This window comes from Prenolepis imparis, unplaced genomic scaffold (genome assembly GCF_030444845.1).
Source record: "Prenolepis imparis isolate NDT839.2.m4 unplaced genomic scaffold, iyPreImpa1.0 SCAF_15, whole genome shotgun sequence".
In the NCBI taxonomy this organism is placed as follows: domain Eukaryota; kingdom Metazoa; phylum Arthropoda; class Insecta; order Hymenoptera; family Formicidae; genus Prenolepis; species Prenolepis imparis.
In genome coordinates this window covers 4387306-4410315 of record NW_028141173.1, presented here as the reverse complement: position 1 = coordinate 4410315, position 23010 = coordinate 4387306, and the positions used below count along the sequence as shown (strand labels likewise).

Here is a 23010-nt window from a genome sequence, read left to right as displayed (position 1 = left end):
CAAGGATTAAAATATATCCTTTTAAAAAAAGACATTATTCCATTTAAGATTTGAGTAAATATTTTAAAACGTCCATTATGGCGCATAAAACATTTTTCATTTTCACATTAAAATTACAAATAATATGTATTAAATATACATATATACGTACGTAATATATTTCTGGACATTTTTTGATGCGATTATTATTTTGATGGAAACTATTTTATTCGGATAAAATAATAAAAAATGGCGATTAAGCCATAAGTGTTTCTCGCTGACGTAAGTATCCTAAAAACGAGCGTTACGTTTGTTTTGGAGATCTGAAAATGATGATTGACGATGCAACGCTCCTTTTAACGCAATGCAACGCGATTCGCGGTATTGGAATTAATTATGTTCGGCGCATTTGAGGCGTAAATTCGACGAATGAGCAAGGCGCGTTCAAGTACGCGCGAAGCCGAAAAAACACGGGCCAATCGCTTCGCCGCGGCCTCTAAATTCATGCTCTGTGACCGTGTGTGTCCATGATTTTCGCAATCACTTGCGACGGCTCGTTGAACGATGACTCACTTTAATATATAGCAAAAGAAAAATGTTGTATGCACCATAATGGACCTTTCAAAATATTTACTCTTACGTGAATCTTTTTTTTTTTAAATGGGATAATGTCCTTTTTAAAAGGGATAATCCTTTTTAAAGGGATATATTTTAATCCTTGAGAATTATGTTCCGAAATCCTTGACCTAAATTTTACTTACATAGAAAAAGAACTTGATTTAACAGCAGGTAGATTTAATTTAGTTTTATTTGGAGAACCTCTGAAATTTAATCATTTTGATAAAAGTTTTAAATCTGATTTTCTTTTAATTCTCTCTCTTGAAATTTATTTTAATGAAATTTCATCTGCTTTATCTACACTAACATTTATTTAAAATCAACGAACTGTAAACATATTTAACTAATTACGAAAAACTCTAAGAAAATAAATTTCGTTCGAATTAAAGTTCTACAAAAAAATAATCTTTATTTTCAACTGTTTAGTCAATTATTGACCAATGTAATTTTTAAATCAAGCATCTATTTTATTATAATCTCGTTTTCTTTTTATTATAATTTTGAAATTAAAATTAATAGACTATTATTAGATAAATCCGTATTCTCAGAAAATTAGCTAAAAATATATTCTACATTATATATATATATACTGTATTTTATTTATTACTATAAACAGAGAGAATTTTCTCTTAGAATTTACCCTGAAAATCATGATAATCATGGGACAATATGGTATGGAAAGAATTTTATGAGAATTTCTCTGATTAATATTTATCACAATAAAAATAATAATATCTATTACAATAAAATATAAAATATGTTTGATTAATTTTACTATGCAGTTTATGTTTTATATTTTATTGTGATAAATATTAATCAGAGAAATTCTCATAAAATTCTTTCCATACCATATATTGTCCCACGATTACTATGATTTTCAGAGGGTAAATTCTAAGAGAAAATTCTCTCAGTTAATATATAGTGTAATAAATAGTGTAAATATGTATATTTTTGTTATATTTGTCATAGTTATTTTTAAAATTAATTAATTTTCGTCGGATATTCGTCGGAATTTAATACGTAAATCGCGCAAATTCGTGGACGGGCGGGGAGCGACGTCGTCGTCGTCGTCGTCGTCGTCGACGCGACGACCGACCAGCCGACGACGATATCGATCTCCAGAGTTTTCCTAAACGCGCCCACGGTCTACATATGTTTCGGAAGCGGGAGAATGGGCCGTGTGGACATGCGCCGCGCATGCACGCACCCGGGGCTATTGTATTAATGGCAGCGCCTCTCTCTTCGTCGAGCGCGACGCCATGTGATGCGCGTGGTTACATCGCGGGCTACGACTCTACGGGAACAGCGACAGTTGTTGGGTTGGCGATTTCGAAACCTGTCATTAGTTGCGGATGCGTTTAACCTTCCCGCTCGCTCTCCGCCTCGCCGAAAAAAATTACGAAAAACGCAACGAGCGAGTTCCCTTATTTTCGCGATTTTACGGAAAGTGCGTTTTTTGTTTCGTCAGAGTAGAAATATATCATGTACAATTAGCGTTTTCAGAAAAAATGATTTAAAAATTTTAGCTACTATTTGGCACAAGTTCTCAATTGATATGTAAGAAGCGTAAATATTTCAATAATTGCAAATGATCAAGGTTGAATAACTGAATATTTTTCAAGTTTATAGAGGAATCTTGAATCTCGCAGACTTACTTTTATTTAATAATTGAAATTATGTAGTTTATATATTGTTCTCCGTTTAATATTACACGTTTGAATGATAAAAATAAGAAATATGCAATAATTAAAATATTTTTAGCATAATATTGCGCCTACATCGCGAGTTGCGTCATCTCGTAAGGTGTCACAATGGTAACATTGTTCTAGTAAAATGAAGATTACGTTTGTGTTATTTTTTTTCACATTTTTGTTTTTTTTTTCATATCTTTGTTTTTACATTGCTGCGTGGAAAAAATTTAACAACATATCTTGAAAGATATAAAATTACGTACTATATATTTATAATTCTTTTATTACTCGTGATAATTTTTAAATAGTTATATTATTCATATAATGATATGAAAACAAACGACAAACTATTTGATTAAATATATCTTATTTTTATTTGATTTTCTCATGTCTTTTTTTTATACGTTGCTTTGTGAAAGAAATATGATAACGTATTTCAAAGGATACAAAATTTCTTACGTATTATATGTATATATTTATAACTCTTATCATTCGTAACAATTATTTTATAATTAAATTGTTTTATTTATATAATGATATAAAAGCAAACGACAAAATATTTAATTAAATATATTTTATTTTTATTACGAAATAAATATATCGTCGTAAATAATAAAAATAATAACAATAATAGAGTTAAATTAAGCAACTAATATGAATAATGAAGAAATAACAATATACAACAATAAGCTTTTATAAAAATGATGGATATTTACATGGAGAGAAAAAGAGATGTCGAATCTACTTTTCAATCTCACAATCAGCTGTTCTTCTTGTATATCACTCGAACAAAGAGGTATCGATAATCATTTATTCGCTAATAATTCCACCCATTACCTCACAAATGAGGTAGAACGACGACGCGCGCATTACGAGCTCGTCAACGAATGTAAATGCGTCAAAGCATTTACGTAACGTGTGTAACGCATTTGACGTAACGCGCGGCGCGCAATCTTTTTTACTTGTCCTGCTCATTAACGTGTGTTACGTAGACATGTTTTATAGCATAATATTTTTTTCTCTTTTCTCTCCCTTTTTCAACGCTCACCCGACAATTGTTACTCTCGCTCACTCGCTCTTTATTGTTATCGTTTTCCAGGATCAACCCCCGCTTATCGTGCTCACGACCTACCTGACGCGATAAATCGTTGAACTTGGCGAACTTGAAAAAAAGGGAAACTGCGGAAGGATCAACAGGAAGATTCTTACGCGACGAACGAAGAAACTTCATCGGTTTAAGCAAGATCCAGAAGAACTTTCGTCGAGCAGGAAGAAGCTTGAAGCTTAAAAACGACTCCGCGAAAACTTTTCTAGGAGAGAAACATCGAAAAAAACGTCGGAAATAGTCGGATGAAAGGAAGAGAATAATCGAGGGAGGCCAGGCTCTCTTCGGGGAAGAGACACTCCCATCGCTCGTGCTACGGACCCACCCTGACGACGTGTACGCGTCTCGATAGAGAGATCACGTCCATCGTCGATCACGCCATCGCTCTCTCTTGAGCTGCGGCCGCTCGAAATTCTGCCGTGATCGCGAACCGATTCGTGCAAGGCTACGTTTCTCGTCTCTGCACCTGCCTGGCTGTGTATCCTTCAGAGTGGAAGAGAGAAAGAGAGAGAGAGAGAGAAAAGAAAAAAGACGGCGTGGTCGACAGTGGTACGGGCTACATCGAATGTCGTCGAGCTCGGGAAGAAGACGATTGAGAACCATCGTTGGAAGGATGATGCAGCTTCCTCATCACCGGATGTCACCGTCGAGCTCTGTCGGCTAATCGGCAATTAATCGCGAGAACGATATCCACTCGTCCGTATACAACTTCGCAGTTCCGAGGTACTTCTGAAGATACTTTTGGGACACCGGTTCGTTTGTGCGCGTACGAAGCAAGGTGCGAATTTAAACCTCGCTTTTCTTCTCTCGCGTCGGTCTTTTTTTATTATTTTTATTTTTATTTCAACCGCAACGAAGAGTGTTGATTTCTGTGATACTGGTGGCCGCGAGTGATATGGTCAACAATCTTGTCGCTCAGTGGTAACATCGACAATGGTGTTAGTGGTGAAAAGTTCTCTTGGTGTGCGAGGGTAGTAGTGTCTACACTAGAAGAGAAGAACGAGAGAGAGAACATCTCTCGCGTGCAAGCGTGACTTTCAATTCATTACCACGGATCTCCCTCGGCAGTTCGACGCCGCGCCCACCCTCGATGAGAGGAGGCACATGTCCATTGCTGCTGCTGAAAATGCAGGGTGAGTCTTTTGCAGATCCATTTGTCTTGGTTACAATTATCATTTGTCATGCGAGCCTTCACGGCGTCCGATAAGATCAAATCGGGCAGTGTATTAATTTATTATTGACTGATAATTTAATTAATGACATTATATAATTATCGAAGAATTGACATATACATATGAGAAACCCTATAAGTATACCAAAAATAAAAAACCTCGCTTTTTAAAAATAACATTTTATTTAATTAAGGAGAAAAGAGAGCATAAAAAGCACATATATTTTATGTGACCCATAAATTTATATAATCTATTTTTGTAACTTCATAATTTTTTATCTCATTGCGCGCGATTTGATTAATAGTTTTTATATTTAATTATATTAAAAAATACCGTAACAATTCGATATTAATTGGTTAGTTAATTGCTTTATTTATGATGGAATTATATTTATTATTTTATATTGTATATTTATTTATGGATATAGAAATACTTATTTTTCATAGTTAATATAGATTGCCATAAATTCCTTTCACGGATAAAACGTGCCCTACTTTCAGTTAGTAGTTAGTCAAATGTGTGTGCTAACGTATATAATTTTCCCGGTTTATTATAAATGTTACCTAATTCTCGTTTTCACACGAATCGATCTACGGTCAACCTCAACGATTGAGCCGAGAACAGCGCACGCGCCGCAATTCTGGAAATTAAAAGACGATAGTGTGACGTCATTGGCATCTCTGACGTAGTTGCAGCACGGTATTAAACCCGTCGATCGGTGACCCGGTCAGGACATTACCCCAAATAACTAAAAACATCCTAATAACTTGTTAAGATCGCTATGTGAACAATGAATGCCTGTCTATAAGGGGGAATTTATAAATGCCAATCTTCAATCCCCTCTTCTCGACGATTTTTATCCCGATTTACACTGCTTGACATTTCGCGAAACGATAGGAATATCGATACCCCAATTTCGATAGCTATATATCTTAAATCGGATTCTCGAATAACGGAGTGAAAATGTGTTTTTTTCGTACGCGAAACGTTTGAAGATTTTACGTAAAAAGACTGCAAATGCCGTATATTTACATTTTTTTTATTAAAGAATCTATGTATCAGAAATATTAATAATATGCTATACATTATATGTTGAAGAAGTATTTTTTTTTAGAGAAAATTTTGTGCCAAGAAAAATAAAGTTTGAGTTTTAATAGATAATATTGTCCGTGCTCTTTAACTTAAAATTCGTGAAACATTTCGTAACGAAAGAAATTTATGGCAATTTATATTGACTATAAAAATAGGTAATGCAGGTATTTCTATTATAAATAAATAGAATATAAATATAATTCCATCATATAAATAAATCAACTAACAAATTAATATCGAATTGTTACAGTAATTTTTAATATAAAATTAATAGAAATTAAAACTAAAAATTGTAATAAAATTATACAGAAAGAGAATTTTCTCTTAGAATTTACCCTGAAAATCATAGTAATCGTGAGACAATATGGTATGGAAAGAATTTTCTCTGATTAATATTTATCACAATAAAAAATAATAATATCTATTATATTATTATTATATTATTTTGATATTATTTTTTATTGTGATAAATATTAATCAGAGAAAATTCTTTCCATATTTTACTATATATGTAGTAAAATTAATCAAACATATTTTATATTTTATTGTGGTAGATATTATTTTTATTGTGATAAATATTAATCAGAGAAATTCTTATAAAATTCTTTCCATATCATATATATATATATATATATATATATATATATATATATATATATATATATATATATTGTCCCACGATTACCATGATTTTCAGGGTAAATTCTAAGAGAAATTTCTCTCATGTATTCTTTATCTGAATTTATTAATTTTTAAAGAGATTCTTAAAGAACATATACCTTCTTAAAAGAGGCAGGATTTTAAAACACTACGCTAATATGTCACTAATACCAAAGTATACTTTGTTCTTTCGATACTTTCACTTTCGACATCATCCAGATATACAAGGTGTCTCGACTTATCACGATTTCACGTGTATTCGCTCAATATGGCGTCGCGTAGAGTGATCGAGGAAAGGAATTGCATTTGACTGGCCGTTATATTTAGGTTTAAAGAGAGAGGAAGAGAATAAGTCCTTTGTGCGATGCGCGAGAGAGCTTACTCCTGTTTGCTCCTTTTTCGGGAGGGAGAAGAGTTAGGAGAGAGAGAGAGAGAGGTACCTGCCTCGCATCCTTCCTGGGCATCTTCCACGCAATTTCCACATCCGAACCCTTGCCCCCTCCGCCCCTCAGGTGCCTCTTCAGGTCTGTTTATATATATCTGGGAGAGATATATATACCCTCCCTCTCGTATCCTGTGCGATGACGGAGCCCCTCCTTCGCAGACGTTTAAGTATCCGTTGCCGCCAACTATTCTTTTGCATCTCTCCGGCCCTTCTATCGCTAATAACGACCGGGATCGGAATTCTTCGCGGATAACAGGGAAGGAAAAATAACGGCGAAATTATGATAGATTCGTACGATAGATACAGCGCAAAATGTATACATGAAAATTGGATTTATCATAAATTGCACTTTTATTGTTATTTATTTATTTTATTTCTTTATTTATATTTTTTATCACGTTTGAATTCCGACTTTTGCAATTCTCTGTGTGTTTAACATTTATTATAATTTATTAATTTATTATATAATTTATAATTTATTAATATATAAAATATATACATATATTTATATTAATATGTATATTAATATATTATATATTATATATATTTTTTAAAACTAATTTGTAGTAATAATTCAGAGAGAAGAATGTTAATTATATTTTTTAGAAGTTCAAGTAAAAAAATTTTGTGCAAGTTTATTGTGAGAATGACATAAAGCTGAGATTTTACTGATTCGAAAACTAATAGTGTCATTTTTTTGGAGTAAAATTAAACGCGCACACAAGATAACTAAAGATCACGAACTCTTTCATAATTTCGCCGAGATATCTAACATCATCGCCTCGTGTTCTCGTGTGTTCGCATTTTTCGCCAATAAAATCTGTCTCGCAATCATTTTGCGCGTTATGGAAGCACATCGGCCGATAATTCGAGCGCTTATGGCGTCTCGTTACCACTCGCATATAAGTATAAGCAACACTTTTCGCCTACTTAATACTCGATCGTCATAATAGATTTCGTGTTCCGTGTTGGCGGTGTGTTAAATTTTATCGATAAACTTCTCGGCGCGAGAGATATTCCCGCGGATAGAACGTTTCTTGCGAGCGTAAGATATCGCGTAACGACGAGAGAATGTGAGCGTTATACTCGCGGAAAACGATAAGAGACTTGCGCAACGATGCGCTCTTTTGAACGCAGTTTCATTTCATTGCAATATGTAAAACGGACTAAATGAGAACTATGGAGTTATATCGTATTTGATAAGGGGGAAAAAAAAGAAAACATATACTTATATTTCTTTTGTAATTTTAGAAATAATGCTCTCTGACATTTAGATTAAAAAAAAGAATTAAAAAGAAGAGATATCTCTCTCTGGTAAACCCTACGTAAAGACTTAAACTCGAGCCGATGACGTATTCTAATTTGTCGCAACGTGATAGTAAGGTTTCGGATATCTGCGACTGCGTCCAAGCAAGATCGATGTTGTTTTGACGACGGAAAATTATGCGACGAGTAAAATATATATGTCATTCGTTAAATGTCGTAATTATCTTGTTAGAGAAAAAGAGATCTAATAAGAATACTTTGTTGCAACTATATACACGAACAATAATATTAAAAAACTTGCACGGTTGCTTTTCAGAGTATTTTCTAAAATTTAATATAAGTTTTAAATACCTTTTTTCTTTATTTATAATTTTTTTTCTTCAATGTCTGAATATCTCGATTTTTAATATTTTAGCATTCACTTAGCATATACTTATATATACTTGTCGAATCCATCCGAAAAATTTTTATTTTTCGAATAAGATATCGGAAATTATTAGGTAAGCGTAAAATCACACTTAAAAACATTTATTTTAGTTAAATATTTATATATTAAATATTTCCTTGCAACTGTCAAAATTCGCGTTGTCACAATCGATCGCACGTGCAAACATACAGGATGATTCATTTTATTCTTAATAGGCAAATATTTGGAAATCACGGGAGGGTTTAGAAGTTTTTTATATAAATCGATTCTCGCAATAATTCAGCATAAAAAGTTATAAGGGCTAGGATGGCCAAAAGGTGAATAATTTATACGAGATATTTTATACTTTAATTCGATATAATTTCGCATAAACTGAAATATATCTCGTATAATGCTCATCTTTCGACGATCTTACCTCAATTCTTTTATGCATGAAATAATGAGAGGAATCAAGGTAAAGACGTAAAGAAAACGCATAATAGTTTTTACGAAAAAATATGAAAAAATATCTCCTAGTTGCAAATTATATACATATACTTTTTAGCAGAATGCGTACACGATACAAGTTTGAATGCAACGATATTGAATCATATGCTGCACCGGAAAAAGGTAGACGCGAGAAAGAGAAAGAGAACGAATACTTAGAGGCGCGCATTGCAAATGAATGCAGTTCCCGCGTGCATTTTTGTCAGCGTCGCACGTGTTTGCGAGAGAGACCGCTTTTGCATATCGAGACCACCGGTTTTATGCCAGAAGTTCGCGGGTGCAACTCGTATAAAGTACAAAAAAAAAAAAAAAGAATAAATGTCGCCTTCCCGATGTTCTAAAATTCTAAACAACCTTGTTACGAAAAAATTTTTTCTTACATCGAACGATTGAATATGCTATTTTAGAATTTGAGACTGATTGATCACAAAATTCACACTCTAAAAAAATATTAGCCACCATAGCTAAATTTTAGCTGTCTCTTAACATATATTAAATGTCATTTACATATGATTTTTCCTTCTTTTTTATTTAAACTTTTGAACATTCTTAGGTTTAACTTAAATCGTTCACGGTAAAAAAAATATTAAGCACCATAGCTAAATTTTACTTGTTCCTATATTACACCTGAAATTTAGTTACCATGCTTAAATTTCAGATGTAATATAGGAACAGCTAAAATTTAACTATGATGGCTAACATTTTCTTTTCGTAAACGATCTGTTAAATCTAAGAATTTTCATGAGTCAAATGAAAGGAGAAAAATCATATACACAGAGAGAATGTTTTCTTAGAATTTACCCTGAAAATCATGATAATCGTGGGACATATGGTATGGAACAAATTTTATGAGAATTTCTTTGATTATAATATTTATCACAATAAAAATATTATTATCTATTGTATTATAATATATATAAAATATGTTTAATTAATTTTACTATGCAGTTTAGTAAAATTAATCAAACATGTTTTATATTTTAATGTGATAGATATTATTATTTTTGTGATAAATATTAATCAGAGAAATTCTCATAAAATTCTTTCATATTGTCCCACGATTACCATGATTTTCAGGGTAAATTCTAAGAGAAAATTCTCTCAGTGTATAAATGACGTTTCATATAATATATTCAGACTAAATAAACATATGTTTCGACTGTAATATCTAATGGACCTCGACCGGAATCGATATCATCGATAGAGAGCGAATCATTATTATCACTCGCTATTCGCTGCAAGTAGCACACAGAGTTGCGTACGCAATGCGTCACTGTCGACGCATGTTACACGCGATGTGCGAGCCACATGTAACAAAATAGAAACTTGGCTAGCCGCGGTAGAGAGGCGCCGTGTAACTGATTCCGTCGTCAGCAACAACGTGAGAGTATCTTTGCGAATACTAAATAGCCTATCTAGAGAGAGAAAGAGAGAGGAAACAGGGTGTGCGCGCTGAAAAAAATTCGACATCATCAACATTCGCGTTCGTTGAATTTATATTATGCCTTATCTTTCGCAAGACGAAATTAATTACTCGTGAAATTTCCACGAATATAATTATAATATATTCAGAAATTCATCATTCTTTTTTTTCCATCTCTCGCTCTCCATTGTTGTCTCGGCGCATAGGATCGGTCAGCGGCGAAAACCATCATCAGGCGGAGATGCGAAATATACAGAGGATGAGAAATCGGTCCGATGTTTGCCGAATAGCGAGTAGAGAACGTGCCGGGAGTCAGTCACGTGGTCGACGGCGACGACGACGAGCGTTGTCGAGGCTAGCCGAGTCTCGCCAAGTCGGGATATAGATCCTCCTTCCTCTCCTTTCTCCTCACTCTTTGGTCGCCTTTCTGATGTTGCCAGGTCTCCTCCCTCGTCATCGTCAAAGCCGGCCGGCCGGTCGGTTCGCAATTGTGTGCGCGCCTTCCATAACGCATCCTATGCGGGAAAAATAGCGTCGCCTTGGCTCTTTTTTTTTCTTACCTTACCCTTAAAGTTGTGACCGCATTTTTTTTCTTTTTTGCATCTGCAAAGACGCGCCCTCGTCGCGGAAGAGACGAGATCTCGACGGACATCGCGATTATTTCGACGAGACAAAGACGACGGCGACGACAAAGAGGGTTGGGAGGAGGCAGGAGGAGAGAGAGAGAGAGAGAGAGGTGCTACGGCGACCATAATTATCGGTTATTGATTTTCGTTAATGCGCACGACCGTCGCATTCGCGGATGACAGGAGAGAGGGAGAGACGTGACGTAAACTAGGATATCGGCGGGAAGTAGTATTCTCTATGTCGAGAGGATATCGTATGTGTCTCTGTGTCTGGCGTTTGTTGCTATTGTCATTGGTATTGGTAGTCGAGACACGTGCGCGAGTTGTTTTTACAACGTTGTAAATTTTTACGGAATCTTTGCCGAACCATCAGCGTTAATTTCGATAATTATGTTTCCGATTTTTCTGCACACATTTCCTTACTTTTTATTATCCTTTTATCCCATCGGGAATTTTATCATCGTGGAAAATCCCTGATAAGACAGAGAGAGAGAGAGAGAATTTTTTAATAAGAAAAGAACTCGATAAAATACCAATATAATTAATATAAGTGAACTTGATAATTTACTAATAGATATTTATTTAATTTCAATCTATATTTTTTATTATTCGAAATGCACAATAATATTGTTATCGCAAGCGCAATGATTATAAATAACACAGTACAAAAATGCATACAAGTACAGAATAACCTTTCGAGAGAAATATCAATATTGATGGAACTTTCATAGAAAATCTCAATCTAAATAAACTGCGAGCTTAATTTCGTGATTATCTGTTATTCCTACTGGCTAAACGACACTATCTTGAGTTGGCGCGCGAATGATAACGAACGATAAGAGGCGGTACGAAGCGGTTAATATATCGAGTAGCATGTGAGATAATTCGATGTGTTCGCGGCTCATTAAATATTGCTACGATTATTGCTTCGTAAATTTAATACGAATCTTACATTATCGTTTGCAAGCGATTATATAATGATTTCTTTTTTTCTCAGTTTTGTCTTTTTCAAAGGAAACAATTTTTTGTCATCTTTGAATGAAAAGGCTTTATTTTTGAGATTATAATATAATAAAGAAATTATTATTTAATATCTTAATAATTGTGAAATTAAAAGTACATAGAATGAAGAGAAATATTTTATTTTTGGAAAATAATTCGTATACAGAATCTGCACACAGAAACAGTTTTTATTCTTCATTAATCTTTCACATTTCTATAAAATGTAAGAAAGCGATATTTATCGAATATAAATTTACAAAAATTATCTTTGAATGGCAGACTTTATATTTGAGATTATAATATAGCAAAGAAATTATTATTTAATATCTTAAACTGTAGAATAAAAAATATATAGATGAAGAGAAATATTTATCTTTGAAAAATAAATCGTATATACAAAGTTTATAAATCTGTAGGCCTTTCTCGAGCAGAGAAAAAAAAATATTGCGACTTGATCCTATTTTTTTTTCGTTTGCTTACATCTTCTAGTATACCCTGGATTAAGATAATAGTCCATTAATAATATCCACGCGTTGCATCTTTGATAATCGTGACGCGTTTACAAACGCAGAGTCGGATCGCGAGATGTTAATTCGACGGAGATACTCGTATTTAGAGATACTGGGACTATGCAGTTCGCCTTTTATCAGCTCGGTCTCTCGAGAGGGATAGAATTACGGTGCGCCGCGAAATTGCGATGCCGAACCCGCGTCGATTCGCACGATTCGAGGAAAGATCCGGTCCATCCGAACTGTCTGCGAACACGCACGTTAGAACAAAGAAGGTGATATTACATCATCATCGCGTCGCGATGCGCGGCCGTCCAATGACGCGAACAAGACGAGAGACACAGTTCGGTTGCTATCTCGAAGGAAGGAAAGAGAGGGTGAAATTTGACGGGAGCGCCTTTGTGTTTAATCCCGCGCCGACGATCGATTTTTTTTTCCTTCTCGTGTTGTCTTCTCACTCAGCCACCGTTTCCAAGACCCACCCGCGAATAGAAAGGAAAACAAAGGGGAAGGGTTTGTCGTTCGAATCGGGATCAAGAGAGACTGAAAGAGAGAGGGAGAGAAATGTCTCTTTTTTAATTCTATTTATCGCAAATTTTACCTTGTTTTTTAGATAAAGATCTTTTTTGCTTTTGATTATTATATATTTCTTTTCTTTGTTCATATATCTTTTAAAGATACGCGGATGATTCCAAAGCTATATATTGCTTAATATTTATTAATAAAATTATCTCATTTGGTAGAAATAAGAAGACATTTCTTATTTTTTGTTTTTGTAATAACTTGGAAATAAAAATTTTCACATTGCAACTTTATGTTTCATAGAGATGCACAGCCACGTAATCATATATGTAAAATTTCTTTATTATTCTCACCTTCGGTGAACAATGAATTATATTTACTAACTGTTATTAACATACAATTCGAAATGCTTAACGTACATAATTTTTTATAACATATTATCATTAACCTTCGGATTTGTTTATCGGCTATTTATAGCAAGAATATATAATGTTTATATAGCAAAAATTAGGTACCATCCGTTTCTGTAAATTTTTCTGTTATAATAATAATTAATATTTTTGAAAAATTGTTGAAATAAGAGAAATAAAAAAAAATTGAAAAAAATTAATTTGCAAAATAAATACAGATATTTTTTTTAGATGACAGATAATTTTTTGAAATGTTTAATATTAAAATTTTTAAAATAAAAGAAAAGAGAGAGAAGAGTATGTAATAATAATTTATATATAATTAAGAAGGATAAATTTAATAATATATATAAAATAAATTCTATGAGATGCATAGATAAAACGAATAAGTCGTAATAAAGTCGAACCGGCTCTCGCATATAAGAACACGATACGCTCGTATCTGTATTATGTACATATAAGCTCGCTTGGCAGAAGCAGAAGGTCGAGGGTCAAAGTGGTCGGATGGTGTGAAACGACAATAGCAATAAGAGAAACGGTTTTTCCAAACGCCGAAGAATAACGACCGGATTGTACGGCGATTATACGATCGCTTTGCGCGCACAAATCGTTTTATTTTTCCTCTTCTTCCCTCTTCCTTCGATCGCGCTGTTTCATTACGCGTTTACAAAATCAAAGAGAGAGAATATCTGCTTTATCTCTATTATACTTTGTTATTTAATGTAAATTTTATATACACTGAACAAAAATTTGTTAACTTGACTAAACCTTTCAACTAAATTACTATTTTGTTAATTAAACATATGTATATTAGTATTAAAGTTAAATATACGTTTTGTTAGATTCAATATGTTATATTTAATTTAAATATTTCTATATGTTCAATTAACAAAATAATATTTAGTTGAAAGGTTTAGTCAAGTTAACAATTTTTTTTTCAGTGTAGAGATGCGAGAATATACAATTTAATTTTTTTAATAATTATAATTTATAATTATGATTAATTCAGTTTTTTAATATAATTTTAATTTAATTATAATTATAATTTATTTTTTTTTTGTTTAAATACATTTTTGACAGTTTAATGTAAAGGAAGTTTTGAGACTTTCTCTCTCTCGCTGAAAATATTAATTATTAATTATCTTTTCACAAATTATAGTGTGCACGAAATCTGAATTACACTTTTCCGAATCGTTGCTTTTCTTCATCATGCAGGAGCTAGTCGTTATTGCGCATCGCTCGCTTTCTTTGATTTTATCAGTCATTGATTATCACTTTCTTTGTCACTGTCAAGATATAATCAAAGCAGATGAAAGATACGCCTGTTCTCATTAACTTTTAATCACTTGCTTGCTTCATATCTATATGTACAATTTAACAATTTGCCAATAGAGAGACGCAGAGATAATTTTATTTCATATTCTCTCATTTTAATAATCTTTCATTTTTTATGACGCATTACAATATATCAATGTATTATTACTCTTTTTTGAGACATTTCATATTCAATTATTCATCGATTTTGATTAAATATTCAAAGAAATGTTGAGAAAATATGATATCCGACTCTCGAAACTTTGTCGAGGAAAAAGTGACAAAAACTTGAACAAGATGAAAACTCATTATGCGGAGAGACGATGTGTTTGTGGTTACCCTATATAAAAACGTCGAGGTACCATAATCTAGTCTCTGTAGAACTAGAGAATTTTGTTGCGCGATAAGTTGACAAAACGATGGAATTCGCAATTGGAGATGCCCGTCACGGAGATGGAACTTCCGAGCCAGATAAGCAAATTCGCAACGGATTAACTTTTTTTTTTTTTCTTTTCTTTAAGACTCGAGATTACTCGCTGGCTATTATTCACTCCGATTCTCGCGATTTCCTTTACGGTCGTAACGTTTCAGTCGGCCGAGCGCTCCAAGAAATATTTCTACATGAAATATTTGTCTCTTTATATTTTTCTTATCTAATCTGGTCTTAATCTATCGCGGCGGAGATCTCTAAAAATAATGCGAGACATTTATAGTGGCTCGCTTATAGAAATTCGCGATATTCTTATAGCGTGACATCATTCTCGGCAGAATTGCTGCACTTTCTAGCGCAGTTGGGATAAATTTTCGTTAATAAATAAATCGCTCATTAATAATGTCACACTTTATTTTAGCGGTTTCAAAATTCTAATATCATCCGATTTTCATATTCTTTTTTATAAATAAAAAGTGTGCACATAGTTTACGAGAATTACACATTATGATGAATCTAATTAACGGTTATGAAAGGGAATAAAATTTTTCATTAATTAATTTTTAAATACTGAAATTTCCATCATACATATGTAGTTTGAACGTGTACTTTTTAATGTATTTACAGTTGTATCGATATCTAATAACGATGCCATTAGCGATGTACCAAAATGATGCCAAACTATATCGCGCCTCTTCAGCGATAGCCCAAGTTTCTCGATAACTCGCGATAAGGGTATCGATATTTTCGAGATCGATATCGACGAGAACAGTTTCTGCGATCGCCATCTCATCGTCGTGTTATTGTCGTGTCGAAGGTATGCAAAAGTTTCGCGGTATAAACGCGCCGGGTCTCTCTTTCCGGTTCGGAAAACTTAAATCGCGCCGACAGCAACGTCGTGAGCGCGCGTCCGCATATATACGTGCACGTGTATATATTTATTCGTGCACTTGTATATATTCGTGTGACACGGAATTGCGACGTTGCCGGCATCTCCAAGGCACATTCAAGGGCAGTTCACACCGTGTCACTGTTACCTGAACACAGGTAATCACATTAATCTCGCCGTGTGCAGTCCCGGCGTGCGCTATCCAGTCGGATTTATATATATGTATGTATAGTTAGCTTATTCGCGGAGAATGGCGAAGGATATATGTATTTTCGCGCAAAAGTGGGATACAGCGCAGCTTGGCGCAAAACGAAGCCCGTATATACGGGTGTTCGGGTCTACCGCGATCGCCTGTCACATTATTTCGCTCATGTGAGGTAATTTTTTTTGTATTAAATATTTTATGGGATGTTGTCGCATCAATTGCAATTTAAATGACCCCTGTTGAGCTGGCCCCCCCACTTTTCAAAAATAAAAAAACAAATAGGGCATATTAATGAGCTATTTATGAGCTTTCATATGCCGCAAATTAAAATTTTTGAGCTCGTCATACCAAGTAGGAAATTAAGATTTTTTGTGGGGGGCTGAGTCAACGTTGACTCAGCTCATAAATCAGTAAACAATATTTAATTGCCAAACAATTAATTTTCCGCATTTTAAGTGCGGTTCTCTCTTGTGCCGAGGAGTTGTGGGGTGGTTTTTTGGCAGAGGGGTTGTAGCTCAATAATCGAAATACGCGTATTTTAAAAGTTTATTCTCGGAATTTTGTATACTACATCCACAATATAAAGAATTTTACTCTTTATAACATTTTTTCCTTCAATTTCATAAATTCCATAAATTAAAGGGTTGTTTTGGGATTAAGGGGAGATGAGTTCAAAAATCAAAATTATATACGTTTAAAAGCTCATAAAAAGCTCCTAATTCTGCCGCAAAGATGGATCCAATATTATTATTTTTAAGTGGTGAGGGGGCTGAGTCAACGTTGACTCAGCCGCCCACAAAAAATCTTAATATCGTACTTGGTATGACGAGTTCAAAAATTTTAATTTGCAGCATATGAAAGCTCATTAATATGCCCTATTTGTTTTTTTATTTTTGAAAAGTGGGGGGGCCAGCTCAACAGGGGTATTTAAATGTAGACACGCATAGTGTTATGTTTATTTCATATAATATGTAATAAAAAATTATGTTTTATTGTATTATTTTTTATTAAAATGTAATAGTAAAAAAAATTACATTGCAGGATCAAATTTTTACTTAGATATATAGAACTTTTATATAATTATTACTAAAGTGCCTTAAAAAATTCTCAGAATTAATTGAAAAATTCATGGATGTGACAGTGTTTTATAGATATATAATAAAGATTAATGACGAAAATTATAGTGCATATACATATATTGTACTCGATGTTGTCCTGCGAGCTGGTAAAATTATGCGCACAATTAAAGCGCATTTACATTTATCGATAGTCGTTATCGGCGAATAAAGCGCGAATATAATTATCGCTTTCGTGTTCCGTGGATTTCAAACACGGAGCCCGCAGAGGAATAATACTTATGTATATGTCTCGTGCGCGCATATATATTTCGACCTATAATTAGTTAATTTTAACGACGACCGGTCGCTGGATTAGTCGCGCGTTGCCGCGAGTTGTGAGTCAACTCCGTATTTGCGGAATTCCGCGATGCGCGAGTTTCAATTTTATCACGAACGGATTGTAAAGAAACGCAACGCCTGCAAAACTCTCGCGGTCTTGTCTGTCTTGTCTCTGGGACGATATAAACTTGCAATGCTAAATGCGTCAATATAGGAAAAAATATTTACGATATATAGAGAGCGTCTCTATTGTCACGAATATATATACACTCTGAAAAAAGAAAAAAAATTATTAACTTGACTAAACCGTTCAACTAAATTACTATTTTATTAATTGAACATATATATTAGTATTTAAGTCAAATACACGTTTTGTTAGATTTAATATATGTTATACATTTAATTTAAATATTTTTATATATGTTCAATTAACAAAATATTATTTAGTTGAACGGTTTAGTCAAGTTAACAATTTCTTTTTTCAGTCTAGTCAGATAGATTATTTCCATTCATCGGGATCTATAACCTGATCGAAATTAAACAATTTTAAATTATACAGGGTGAATGATTCAGTGACTGAGAAAGGAGGTTTTTAGAATCGAGTCCCGATATTTTTTCTCTGCTCAGGAAAGGCTCAGGAAATTAACAAACAATTTCAAATCATGATTCTTGAATAATGACGACAATTTACGTTATAATTTAAATGTAAATTATATTTCTAAATTAATTTCTAAATTAATTTATATTTAAAATAAATTATATTGTTTCAATAATGCATATTCTTACGCGACTTGTTTACTAGTTTTAATTTAAATATCCGCATTCTTTCCTTATCGGTTCGTTAAATTTTCTAATCGCACGTGTGAAGTTGGCAATTACTATCCATTAGAATGCAAAAATGTTTACTTTCATTCTTTTGCGCATGCATTTATATTTCTCTTCAGATAAATTAGTTATTTTCAGTTACGTTTGAAATCTCTCGTACGTGGACCATTTGCCGAAATAAAGTGCTTATACCTAGTAATAATTTTATTACGTTTACACGAGATGCGGCCAAGTGTTGACAAATTTGCACGGCGATTAAATGTCAAAGCGCCGAAAATAAACCGTGCTCGTCAATCACATATCTATTAACTCGTTTATTTTTGAACATGTATCTATATTTAGCTATTTTACGTTTATTTGAAAGTGTGAGCTTGAATTTAATGTATTTTTAATTTACGAGGTCAAAATTATGTAGAAAAGATTATTTAACATTTAAAAGTCACAAAAAATTCTACCGAAAATAATATTTAACCAAAAAACGATGAAACGTAATTTTCTAATTCGTGAAGCAAAATTAAACTTGAAATTTGATTTTCGTTAAATAATCCTCATTTATATATTATCTAGTAAAATTACTAATGCTCCATTATTTTAATTAAGGAAATTTGGCCTTTTCAAGTTAATCAAAGAAAGTATCATTAAAATAGATGAGACATCCTCTGTGAAAAATAGCAAACGTGGTCGAATATCTAAATCGTTTTATCCCCTAAACGCTATTTTAGGAGTTACTGGCCGTATAATCTCTTTTTTCTTAGCCACATGATTTAAGAAAGTTTAAACAGATTATGAAAAAAAATAATGATAATTCTATATTCAGCCATCTGTATGATATTACAAATGAGATAACTATTAATAAATGCACAATTAATCATCAATTTAAATGAATTACATTCATTTTCTCTAATATAAAATATTAGTTTCAAAGTTGAATAAATCAGATAATATTTATTATTTATTTATTTATCAGTAAAATATTCTTTTATTTTTTAAATTGATGATTATATATGAAAAACCTGGATAGGATTACACCTGATGTACACTCGATAAAATGTTTTTATTAACTTTGAAAGTAATTTCTTCGATATACTATATGCATAGTGATTTCTTTTTATTATTGTTTTAATCGCCCGAGTATGCATTTCTCGCCGTGGCGAGCGAAACTCGATCAGAAATGACTCGAAAGACTGGATTTAAGCGCATCGGCCATGCATTACGCTCGTCGAGAGAAAGTGACGTAATGTGGGTAACCTTATTGTTGCTCTTATTGTTATATAATAAGCTTAACCCGCCCGATAACGGGACGCGTGGCATTGAAAAATAATTACGCCACATTCCGATGATCGGGAAAACTTGCCGCGAATTATTTTCCTTGCCATTTTCTATCGGGAGTGGAATTGCTTGCGCAAGTGTATTACGCCTGTCTGTGCTAGAAACGCGTCTCTCTCTCTCGGTAAGATATAAATTTTTATTTCTTATACCTTATGTGTATGTGCGTGTGCCACCTGAAGAGAAATCTAATCTGAATCATGTATACGATAGAATAAACTACTAGGAAGAAGTTATGACTGCTCATCTAATAATTAGCCATTGATAATAATAGAGAGAATTATTTTCGATATATTAAATATTAAAGATTTTTATCGAAGTTTGAGGATATAAATAAATAGTCTTAAATTTAGAGCGACTAAGTATTGATTATACAATTTAATGGGAGAAATAAAACTGTCAAATTTTTTGATTAACAAAAAATTGACTCTGAATTTGCTACAAAATCTGTAGCCATCAATGATGCGATTTCCGTATGTTTATGATGTTATAATCATATGCCTATGATATGTTGCAAACAATCTTTTACAATAATTGCCTGAAAAAAGTGACCTATTAAATTACGTGAAGTATCCGCGCTTAATTTTTTCATCGATTTTATTAATCGTGCGCGTCACACATTTTCGCGTGCACGATTGATTGGATCGATTTATATACTTTTTGCATAATGAATTACTAAAGAAAAAGATCTCGCTCGCCTATAAATGAGTAACCTGCATATATGCAATAGCTCTGAATGCGTCAGAAGTAACCGACGTATAAACGCATTTTTTTTCGAACCTGGCCACGTGAATCATAAAAATGGTAGCACTTTTAATCGCTTAGCGTACAGTAGAGAAAACGGTTTCTCTCTCTCATCATCATTTACGCTACTTTGTTGCGTAGATAGATTTCACGTGACGACACTCGAGTCGTCGATGAGACACGTTCATCTTATCGCGCGATGACAAACAGTTAAAACGCGTCACCGTCCATTGTCCTGTACTTCTTAAAAGTCAGAATCAAAAATAATCGCGGTCAACTATAACTCGAGATATCCATAATGAATCGACAATTAAGAAATTAAGGCTTTTAATTTGCAATACAAATTTAGAGCAAGGTGCATCTTAAAATTAATTTTTATTTAATTCTTCTAAATTAAAACTGATTTGTGCACAAATTTTTCTTGCTGTAATATCAAGTAATTAAAATAAATCTCAACTCAAGATTGATTTATTTTAATCAATTCTGACTCCCCTAAAGAAGCGTAGAAAAGCGAAAAAAATATCGGGACTATAAAAATAAAATATAATGAATCAGTTGCGAGAAACGTTTTTAATTCTGCCAAGTTTCGATTTAAATATACACAAAAAATTAGCAAATTATATCGAAGAGATATTTATAAAGTAGGATAAAAACAATATTAAGTTTTGCTGAAATAAATACATTAAAAATATTTGCGAAATAAACAAAAATGATCTTTTAATTATGACGAATATGTTTATTAATCATCACAGTATTTTATTCTTATAATTTCATTCGTTTTGTATACAATTATCGTATTAAAAAGACCTAATCTGGAGCGAAGAAAGTACAAAATGCACACACTGAGACAAGATAATTCTTATAACGACAGATGTACGGTATATAATTACAGGTTGATTTACATGTAACTCTCATAAGCGCGCGATCAAGCGTTAATATTATGTTGCACGAGATGTTTTAAATATCGTAAGGTACTTTTCGCTGTGCGCAAACATTCGATACCGTCTTACTTCGATATAACATTGATGTATGTATGTATTCTCTCTTTTGTAAAAGATCCCTCGCTATCTTTTCGTTCCGAGATGGAAATCGACGCGTTTCTTCAGAGCCGGTCTGACCTGTTGACGATAAATGTAGGAATCACACAAAATCGTAATTGCAACCGTACCGGTGCTACTATATGTATCTTTCCGGCTGGGACATGAGAGCCGGGCTCCTCTTATTTGATTTATTTACTGTTGACTGGAGATCGAGTTTCGAGTCTCTCTCAGTTCATTACTTAAGTTTCATCATATTTCATCCAATGTGTTTGCGGAGCACTTGATATAATTATACATATATATATCGAAACTCGTAACTGCTCGGGAAGATCATTCAACTTCGCGATTGCACATAAGATATAAATACTTCGATAATGCTTGATAAATTAGCGAAACTTTCGAAATATTATTCAAAACAGTTACATCTGTGTGTGTATTCGTCTCCATTAAATTAGTTCCCTCCCCCCATTAGCGCTAAATAGGGTAATTGATTAAAATTAAGAAATATTAGGAAATATTTTAAGATGAACTTTAGCGATATTTTAATATTTCTAGAGCAGCCAATTTTTTAATATTAATTTACTTGTGTAAGTTAAATGTAGTATTCGATTTTTATTTTATGGTGATATTTACAAAACATTAATTTATTTTAGATTAGAAAGCTATAATTTATTTTAGATAGAGAGAGAAAAGAGATTCATAATGTAATCCCGAACTAATATTTAATTCCTCAGCGAATTACGTGTTCATTATGTATTTACGTACGTTTTCATTTTTTATTATGCATTGCAAATATTTATATAATTAAATGATTTTAATTCACACAAATATATATTATCGGAAAATCATTTTACTTAATAGCATTTCGTATCAGACTTTAATTTCCAAAATCATATAAAAAATTCGAAGTTAATTTAGTCTATGATATTTGAATATTTCGCAAAAAATAAGAACATTTTAATATTACTTGCATCTGCAATTTCATTCGTAGAGAAAAAACCCCGAATTCCTTATAAAATTTCACACGCTTTATCGAACGCGTAATCCTAGAGTGAGTTCTATTTCGTCACAGTTTGTCACTCGACTCTCTATTCATCATTGACACAGCTGGGGTGCGAAGGGAAGTCCCAAAGGGACGATATTACAAGGGGTCCGAATAGAAACGTGATCGATATGTCAAAATAGGATGAATACACACCGGGTGAGGAATACGGATGCAGGTCGCAGCAGGGGTTGAACAGGTTGATCCATCGGGTTGTTTATACACACAGAATGCTACAATATGATTTGTATCGGCGTGACATTGGCATGAGCTAAGTGAGCGATATACTTTATTGAGACAGCCGGCGCGAAAGAGCGACTTATTGTCTAACAGGGTGATTTATTTTAATCTTAACATACATATTT

At 33.1% G+C, this 23010-nt stretch overlaps 1 protein-coding gene across 2 annotated transcripts in view; it reads left to right on the top strand.

The window, feature by feature from the left end:
• The window catches only part of LOC145945931 (uncharacterized), a 130853-nt gene that overhangs the window by 4285 nt on the left and 103558 nt on the right, over window positions 1-23010 (top strand). For both annotated transcript variants that reach the window (XM_083055221.1, XM_083055223.1), the window contains exon 2: window positions 3388-4526. In XM_083055221.1, the coding sequence (XP_082911347.1) occupies window positions 4498-4526 (29 nt within the window). In that variant the 5' untranslated portion in view covers window positions 3388-4497. The remainder of the gene's footprint in view (window positions 1-3387; window positions 4527-23010) is intronic.